Raw genomic sequence first — 9782 nt, 5'->3', positions numbered from 1 at the left:
CGGGTTCGATTCTGGTCAAGGGCATGTACCTTGGTTGCGGGCACATCCCCAGTGGGGGGTGTGCAGGAGGCAGCTGATCGATGTTTCTCTCTCATCGATGTTTCTAGCTCTCTATCCCTCTCCCTTCCTCTCTGTAAAATATCAATAAAATATATTTTAAAAAATTAAAAAATTATTATTTTTTAATCTTCACCTGAGGATATATTTTTTTTTTTTACAGTGTAAAATTTTTATATTTAGAATTAGGCAGCTGGACTCAATTTAGATGATTCCAATTTTGTTGGCAACATCCAAAGCATCACAGTCAGGAGCCAGTCGAACATATGCCTTCTTCTCGCCATCAGGCCTGTTCAGGGTGTTGAACTTGGCCACATCAATGTCATAGAGCTTCTTCACAGCCTGTTTGATCTGGTGCTTGTTGGCCTTGACATCCCCAATGAACACAAGTGTATTATTTTTTTAATTTAATAAATCTTTATTGTTCAGATTATTACAATTGTTTCTCCTTTTTCCCCCAATAGCTCCCCTCCACCTGGTTCCCACCCCACCCTCTGCCCTTACCTCCCCTACACTGTCCTCATCCATAGGTGTTCGATTTTTGTCCAGTCTCTTCCCACACCACCCATACCCCTTTACCCCCTGAGAATTATCAATCTACTCCCTTTCTATGCCCCTGATTCTATTTTATTCACCAGTTTATTCTGTTCCTCAGATTTTTAATGCACTTGATTTTTAGGTTCACTTGTTGATAGGTATATATTTGTTGTTCATAATTTTTCTCTTTACTTTTTTCTTCTTCCTCTTCTTAAAGAATACCTTTCAACATTTCATATAATACTGGTTTGATGATGATGAACTCCTTTAGCTTTTTCTTATCTGTGAAGCTCTTTATCTGACCTTCCATTCTGAATAATAGCTTTGCTGGGTAGAGTAGTCTTGGTTGTAGGTTCTTGCTATTCATCACTTTGAATATTTCTTGCCACTCCCTTCTGGCCTGCATAGTTTCTGTTGAGAAGTCAGCTGACAGTCGTATGGGTGCTCCCTTGTAGGTAATTAACTGTTTTTCTCTTGCTGCTTTTAAGATTCTCTCTTTGTCTTTTGCTCTTGGCATTTTAATTATGGTGTGTCTTGGTGTGGTCCTCTTTGGATTCCTTTTGTTTGGGGTTCTGTGCGCTTCCTGGACTTGTAAGTCTATTTCTTTCACCAGGTGGGGGAAGTTTTCGGTCATTATTTCTTCCAATAGGTTTTCAGTATCTTGCTCTCTCTCTTCTTCTGGCACCCCCATAATTCTGATGTTGGTACGCTTGAAGTTGTCCCAGAGGCTTCTTACACTATCTTCAACTTTTTGGATTCTTTTTTCTTTTTTTTGCTTTTCCGGTTGAAGGTTTTTTGCTTCTCTGTATTTCAAATCTTTGACTTGATTCTTGCATTCCTCTAGTCTGCTGTTGGGTCTCTGTATAATATTTTTTTATTTCAGTCAGTGTATGTTTAATTTCTAGTTGGTCCTTTGAGGGTCTCGTTATATTTATCGGCCTTTTCTAGGATATTCTTGAAAAGCCTTATAACCGTGGTTTTGAATTCTATATCCAGTTGTTTGTTTTCCTCCATTTTTTTCATTTGTGATCTGTTTCTTCGTCTCCCCATTTTTCACTTCTTCCCTGAGTTGGTAGAGTAGCTTTGTGTGCTAGGTTTCCTATATGGCCCAGTGCGTCGGCCTCCCCAGTTAACCTGAGGTGGACCCTCTTGGTGCACCCCTTTGTGGACTGTGTGTACAACCTTGTTGTAGTTAAGTCTTGATTGTTGTTGGTATCACTAGGAGGAATTGACCTGCAGGCCAGTTGGCTGTAAGGATCAGCTGTGTCTACACTGGGAGATTTTCAGTGCTGGAGACAGCCTTATAGGATTAGCCTTGCCAGATTGCAAAAGCCTCTGTGCTCAGCTTGGATGGGGTGGAGTCTCAGGGCGGAGCAGACAGTCTTGGCTTCCCGTCAGCCCTGCCCTTGCTCGCGAGTCTCCAGACCTCTGCCTTTCGCGGTTCCCGAGTTTTCGCCTTACAGTCCAGATTTCCCCCGTAAGAGTGTAGGTCCCCAGGGGCTTGCCCGGAACTGCGGTTCAGTGCAGTCAGGAGCTTCCAACTCCCTTCCACTAGGGATAGCCTGTGGCAACCTCCGCAGTCAGTCTTTGTGAGCACTCGCGCCTCCAGACCCCTGCCGCCGTGGCTCCCCTGAGTCTCCAAGTCTCCGTGTGCCTTTCTCTCTACCTGACAGTCCAAACTCCCCCTGTATGAGCCTGGGTCCAAAGGGTTTCGCCCGGAACTGAGGTTCAGTGCAGTCAGAACTGGGGTTCAGTGCAGTCGGGGGCTTCCGTCCCCCTCCCACCAGAGAAAGCCAGCCAGGCACTCTGCCGCCCTTCCTCTCTGCGCACGCATATCCGTACCTCAGCTCTTTGCCACTCCTTCTCTGTGAGCTTTCCTCTTTCCTTCTAGTTGTAGAATTTCCACTCAGCCAGCTTTCCTGTGGTTCTGGATGGTGTCTGTTCTTTTAGTTGTAGTTTTAAAATTGTTGTGCGGGGCAGCAGTTTAGGTGCTTACTTATGCCGCCATCTTGGTTTCTCACAAGTGTATTATTGTCTTCTATCTTCTTCATGGCTGACTCGGTAGTCAGGGGGAACTTGATGATGGCATAGTGGTCAAGCTTGTTTCTCCTGGGTGTGCTCTTTCGAGGATATTTAGGCTGCCTCCGGAGCCTTAGTGTCTTTGGCCGTTGGAAGGTGGGTGATGTGCGGATCTTCTTTTTTTTGTGGCTGTGGAAGCCTTTCAACACTGCTTTCTTTGCCTTCAAAGCCTTTGCTTTGGCTTCGGCTTTGGGAGGGGCAGGGGCTTCCTTCTTAGCTTTCGGCGCCATCTTTGTAAAAAGGCAGGATATTTTTTTCCATTGATTTTTAGAAAGAGTGGAAGGAATGGAGGGAGGGAGAGAGAGAGAGACAGAGAGAGAGACAGAGCGACAGAGAGAGAGAGAGAAATATGGATGTGAGAGTTACATCAATTAGTTGCCTCCTGCATGGGCCCTGACTGGAGCCGGCCGGGGTTCAAACCCACAACCCTTTGGTGTGCCAGCTGACATTCTAATCACTTAGCAACACCAGCCAGGGTCATTTTTTTACTTAAAAAATTATTGAATTTATTGGGGTGGCATTGGTTAATAAACTTATATAGGTTTCAGGTATACACTTCTATAATACATCATCTGTATATTGTGTGGTTCACTACCCAAAGTCTAGTCTCCTTCTGTCACCATTTATCCCCCTATATCCTCTTCTACTTATGCCCCCCCCCCCTTCCTTATGGTAATCACCATGCTGCTGTCTGTGTCTATGAGGTTTTCTTCCTTTGCTTAATTTCTTTACCTTTTTCACCCATCCCCGCAAACCCCTTTCCTTCTAATAGCTTTCAGTCTGTTCTCTGTATCTATGAGTCTGTTTCTGTTTTGTTAGCTTTTTTTGTTCATTAAATTACACATATAAGTGAAATCATATGGTACTTGTCTTTCTGACTGGCTTATTTCACTTAGCATAATACTCTCTAGGTCCATCATTGCTCTTGTAAAAGGTAAGATTTCCTGGCTGATGCCATTTTGGGGCTCAGCCCATCAGTCTCCAGGTGACGTAATCTATAATAACAAAAGGGTAATATGCTAATTAAACCGATGTCTTCTAGACATCCTTTCTGACAAAGCCAGGGGAGGGGGTGAGCGGCGGGGGGAGGGGAGGGAAGCCAGCCGGGGTCCCAGGTACCTGCGGCTGGCCCAGGGGAAGCCGGCCCGGGTCCCGGGTGCCTGCCGGTGGCCGGAGGAGGGAAGCCCAGGTCCCGGGTGCTGGAGGGAAGCCAGTGCCGGCAGCTGGGGGAAGGAAGGCCTACTCTTGCATGAATTTTCATGCATTGGGCCTCTAGTCTATATATATAAAAGGCTAAGTGACTGTCCATCCATTTGTCTGAACTTCTGACTGGCCGGTACATATGACGCACACTGGCAATTTAAAAATAAATGTTGACTTGTGCATGCGCGATACATATAAAGCTCTTGCTGGCGCCAATTGCACGTGTGTGTTTTGATCTGTCATTGTTGATCATGAATTTGGTTGACACTTTTATTATAGAGAAAAGGCAAATAGCGATATTAAAATATCTCTTCTAATTAATTTCCTTTTAATGTGCATGAATCCATGCACTGGGCCACTAGTAAATTTATTTTTATTTTTTTAAATATATTTTATTGATTTTTTTACAGAGAGGAAGACAGAGGGATAGAGAGTTAGAAACATCGATGAGAGAGAGAGACATCGATCAGCTGCCTCCTGCATGCCCCCTACTGGGGATGTGCCAGCAACCCAGGGACATGCCCTTGACTGGAATCGAACCTGGGACCCTTCAGCCCACAGGCCGATGCTCTATCCACTAAGCCAAACCGGTTAGGGCTAAATTTATAATCCCTTAAAAAAAAGGTAAGATTTCCTTTTTTTTTTTTAATAGCCGAGTAGTATTCCATTGTGTAAATGTACTATAGCATTTTTTAAAAAATATTTTTAAATTGTTTTGAGAGAGGAAGGGAGAGGGAGATAGAAACATCAATGATGAAAGAATCATTGACTGGTTGCCTCCTGCACATCCACTACTGGAGACTGAGCCCACAACCCAGCATGTGCCCTGACGGGGAATTGAAGGTTGACCTCTTAGGTCGATGCTCAACCACTGAGCCACACCAACTGGGTTGTACTACAGATTTTTTTTTTTTTATATATTTTATTGATTTTTTACAGAGAGGAAGGGAGAGGGATAGAGAGTTAGAAACATCGATCAGCTGCCTCCTGCACACCCCCTACTGGGGATGTGCCCGCAACCAAGGTACATGCCCTTGACCGGAATCGAACCTGGGACCTTTCAGTCCGCAGGCTGACGCTCTATCCATTGAGCCAAACCGGTTTCGGCAAGTACTACAGATTTTTTTATCTGATCATCTACTGATGGGCACTTGGGCTACTTCCAAATCTTGGCTATTGTAAACAACACTACAATGAATATAGGGGTGCATATATTCTCTCGAATTAGTGTTTCAGGTTTCTTAGGATATATTTTAAAAAGTGAAATCATTGGGTCAAATGGCAGTTTCATTTTTAAATTTGTGAGGTAATTCATACTGCTTTCCACAGTGGCTGCACCAATTTGCATTCCCACCAACAGTGTACACAGGTTTCCTTTTCTCCACATCCTTGCCAACACTTGTTGTTTGTTGATTTATTGATGATTGCCATTCTGACATGTGTGAGATGATATCTCATTGTGGTTTTAATTTGCATTTCTCTGATGATTAGTAACATTGAATATCTTTTCATGACTATTGGCCACTTGTATGTCCTCTTTGGAGAAGTATCTATTCAGGACCTTTGTTCATTTTTTTAATTGGGTTTTTAAAAATCCTCACCTGAGGATATTTTTATTTGAGAGAGAGAGAGAGAGAGAGAGAGAGAGAGAGAGAGAGAGAGACATTGATCAGTTGCCCTGACCAGGAATCAAACCTTCTGGTGCATGGGACAACGCTCCAACTAGCTGAGCCACACCCAACCAGGGTTCAGAGACATTATGTTCTAAAATATCTTTCTAAGGTTTAAAAAAAGAGGTTAGGAAGAAATAATAAGAGATTGGAGTCATTATATTGGGAACATTTCTAATGAAAATCTTGCCAACATGTTCTCAAGTATTAATCTGTTCAAGGCCCTCCAAACATTTTATAATATTTCCTTTGATGTCCTGAAATTCATGGATAATACAATCTACTTACACAGATATGAAAAAATCAATATAAAGCTTAACATATAAAAATAAATACATTTGTTATAAAATATAGTAATATTATTTCAATATTTAAATCCTTGGGTTTTACTACTAAAGACATAATGAAGCAATGAGATACTTGCATCTACAGTATGTTTAATGAATAAATTTGGACTTAATAGGAGTCATAAGAAGAAAAGCCATTCTATTCAAATGAAAGCAGAAGTGTGGTGGACACTAGAATAAAACCTGGTGTTAAGTAATTATAAAGAAGACATTTGTATAAGCAAATTAGGGAAGTAACCTTAATTAAAGTAAGAATAACATGACAAGTACTAGGTAGAGAAAGTGAAGGTATATACTATTGAATAACTGGCTCTTCTTTTTAAGGAAGATAATATAATTTTCTATGTTGTGTTGTAGGATGGGATAGTAAAAGAATATCTCAGAAGTCATACACTCATCTAGTTTATCTGACCACATATTGGAGCAAACACGTAGACTCCCAGAACTTTAAGATCTTGGAAATCATGTCCTTCAAGAGTTGATGGGAAATAGAGAAAGATTTGGAAAAATAAGTAGTATTTAAGAGGCTACAGGGAGGAGAAACCAAGATGGCGGCATGAGTAAGCACCTAAACTGCTGCCTCGCACAACAATTTCAAAACTACAACTAAAAGACAGAACAGACACCATCCAGAACCACAGGAAAGCTGGCTAAGTGAAAATTCTACAACTAGAAGGAAAGAGAAAAGCTCACAGAGAATTGGAGGTACGGCAAAGGGTCTTTGTGCGCGCAGAGAGGAAGGGCGGCTGAGAGCCTGGCTGATTTTCTTTGGCGGAAGGGGGAAGGAAGCCCCCGACCGCACTGAACCCCAGTTCTGACTGCACTGAACCCCAGTCCCGGGCGAAACCCCGTGGACCCAGGCTCATACAGGGGGAGTCTGGACTGTCAGGTAGAGAGAAAGGCACCCGGAGACTCGGAGACCCGGGGGAGACCCGGGGGAGATCCGGGGGAGCCCCGGCGGGCAGGGGTCTGGAGGCACGCACACCAATGTGCAAAAAGGCTGTGGAGGTTGCCACAGGCTTTCCCTAGTAGAAGGGAGTGGGAAGCTCCTGACTGCACTGAACCCCAGTTCTGACTGCACTGAACCCCAGTTCCAGGTGAGCCCCTGGGGACCCACGCTCTTACGGGGGAGAATCTGGACTCTCGGGCGGAGACTCGGGAGCTGGGGAAGGCAGAGGTCTGGAGGCGCGCGCAAGGGCAAGGCTGACTGGAAGCCAAGACTGTCTGCTCCGCCCTGAGAATCCATCCCATCCAAGCTGAGCACAGAGGCTATTGCAATTTGGCAAGTCTAATCCTATAAGGCTGTCTCCAGCACCAAACTTCTCCCAGCGTAGACACAGCTGATCCTTACAGCCAACTGGCCTGCAGGTCAATTCCTCCCAGTGATACCAACAACAATCAAGACTTAACTACAACAAGGCTGTACACACAGTCCACAAAGGGGTGCACCAAGAGTGTCCACCTCAGGTAACTGGGGAGGCCGACCCACTGGGCCATATAGGAAACCTAGCACACAAATCTACCCTACCAACTCAGGGAAGCAGTGAAAATGCGGCGTCAAAGAAACAGATCACAAATGAAAAAAATGGAGGAAAACAAACGACTGGATATAGAATTCAAAACCATGGTTATAAGGCTTTTCAAGAATATCCTAGAAAAGGCTGATAAATATAATGAGACCCTCGAAGATATGAAAAAGGACCAACTAGAAATTAAACATACACTGACTGAAATAAAAAATATTATACAGAGACCCAACAACAGACTAGAGCAGGGGTGGGCAAACTTTTTGACTTGAGGGCCACAATGGGTTCTTAAACTGGACCAGAGGGCCGGAACAAAAGCATGGATGGAATGTTTGTGTGAACTAATATAAATTCAAAGTAAAGGAGCGGAGAGGAGAGCAAGAGAACCCTCCGCTCTTTCGGCTCCGTGGGCCGGATAGAACAGCCAAACGGGCCGGATCCGGCCCGCGGGCCGTAGTTTGCCCACGGCTGGACTAGAGGAATGCAAGAATCAAGTCAAAGAATTGAAATACAAAGAAGCAAAAAACACTCAACCGAAAAAGCAAAAAGAAAAAAAAATCCAAAAAGTTGAAGATAGTGTAAGAAGACTCTGGGACAACTTCAAGCGTACCAACATCAGAATTATGGGGGTGCCAGAAGAAGAGAGAGAGCATGATACTGAAAACCTATTGGAAGAAATAATGACTGAAAACTTCCCCCACCTGGTGAAAGAAATAGACTTACAAGTCCAGGAAGCGCACAGAACCCCAAACAAAAGGAATCCAAAGAGGACCACACCAAGACACATCATAATTAAAATGCCAAGAGCAAAAGACAAAGAGAGAATATTAAAAGCAGCAAGAGAAAAACAGTTAATTACCTACAAGGGAGCACCCATACGATTGTCAGCTGACTTCTCAACAGAAACTATGCAGGCCAGACGGGAGTGGCAAGAAATTTTCAATGTGATGAATAGCAAGAACCTACAACCAAAACTACTCTACCCAGCAAAGCTATCATTCAGAATTGAAGGGCAGATAAAGAGCTTCACAGATAAGAAAAAGCTAAAGGAGTTCATCACCACCAAACCAGTATTATATGAAATGTTGAAAGGTATTCTTTAAGAAGAGGAAGAAGAAAAAAGTAAAGAGAAAAATTATGAACAACAAATACGTATCTATCAACAAGTGAACCTAAAAATCAAGTGAATTAAAAATCTGAGGAACAGAATAATCTGGTGAATATAATAGAATCAGGGGCATAGAAAGGGAGTGGACTGATAATTCTCAGGGGGAAAGGGGTATGGGGGGGTTCAGGAAGAGACTGGACAAAAATTATACACCTATGGATGAGGACAGTGAGGGGGAGGTAAGGGCAGAAGGTGGGGTGGGAACCGGGTGGAGGGGAGCTATGGGGGGGAAAAAGGAGAAACAATTGTAATAATCTGAATAAAGATTTATTAAAAAAAAAAAAAAGAGGCTACAGGGAAGTTCTGTGGCCAACTTTTGGGGACAGTATCAGATACGTCTGAAAGCCAATAGGAATCTCCAAGTAAGTCGTTTCAATAAGTAATTTTCACAACAGATTTCTTACCATTGTGCTGCAAATATTTTTAAATTCATATAAATTGGCAATAAAATATTTTATTTTTTAAAAATATATTTCTTTATTGATTTCAGAGAGGAAGCGCGAAGGAGAGAGAGATAGAAACATCAATGATTAGAGAGAATCATCAATTGGCCGCCTTCTGCACGCCCCCCATTGGGGATGGAGCCCGCAACCCAGGCACGTGCCCTTGGCCTGAATCAAACCCGGGACCCTTCAGTCCGCACGCTGACGCTCTATCCACTAAGCCACGCCGGCCAAGGCGGCAATAAAATATTTTAAAACTAGCCTTTATTTATAAAATCCATTGATATCTCTGCATTCATTTGTCTCTACTAATTTAATAATGTGTAAAGTCTATTAAAAGGAGTCTCAGTTGTACACATTTGCAATTGGTTTCACTGTTTTTCCAGCAACTGTGCCACTGAAATGAACCCCTTTTCATCTACTTAGTTTGAAATGTTATAAGTAATTTAATTCTTTCCACAAGTGGGTATGAAAATTCTAACTGGGTTCCAAACTTTTCATTATCAGGCTGAGTAAACTGTGTTTTGGATTCAAACTCATCATTCATTCATTCATTCACTCATTCTCAATGAACTCTACTTACAAATGTTGGCTAGTGTTCCATTGGTTTCGAATGTATTAACCTCCCAGTATTGTAAACTCAATCCTAACTTTAAATCTAATCAATCAATCACATCAAATAAAAGCAAAATTTCCAAACCAGTGTTTCTAAGCAGAGTGTTCCTCTAGAAAAGAAACGAGAAACCTCTCGA

General features: G+C 42.9%; 1 protein-coding gene across 1 annotated transcript; it reads right to left on the bottom strand.

The window, feature by feature from the left end:
• Nucleotides 1–261: 261 nt before the first annotated feature.
• On the bottom strand, nucleotides 262–9716 carry LOC308248561 (large ribosomal subunit protein uL23-like; the record flags this gene model as incomplete). The annotated part of the gene is made up of 3 exons (XM_080668682.1): nucleotides 9614–9716; nucleotides 2616–2903; nucleotides 262–444 (listed from the first exon to the last, which is right to left on the bottom strand). Exons 2-3 carry the CDS (start codon nucleotides 2901–2903, stop codon nucleotides 262–264), a joined length of 471 nt encoding a protein of 156 aa, XP_080524808.1. The 5' UTR covers nucleotides 9614–9716.
• Nucleotides 9717–9782: the final 66 nt, after the last annotated feature.

This window comes from Plecotus auritus (assembly GCF_963455305.1).
Source record: "Plecotus auritus genome assembly, chromosome: 5".
Classification (NCBI taxonomy): Eukaryota; Metazoa; Chordata; class Mammalia; order Chiroptera; family Vespertilionidae; genus Plecotus; species Plecotus auritus.
The sequence above is the reverse complement of the archived record's forward strand: the minus strand, read 5'-3'. Positions and strand labels throughout refer to the sequence as shown.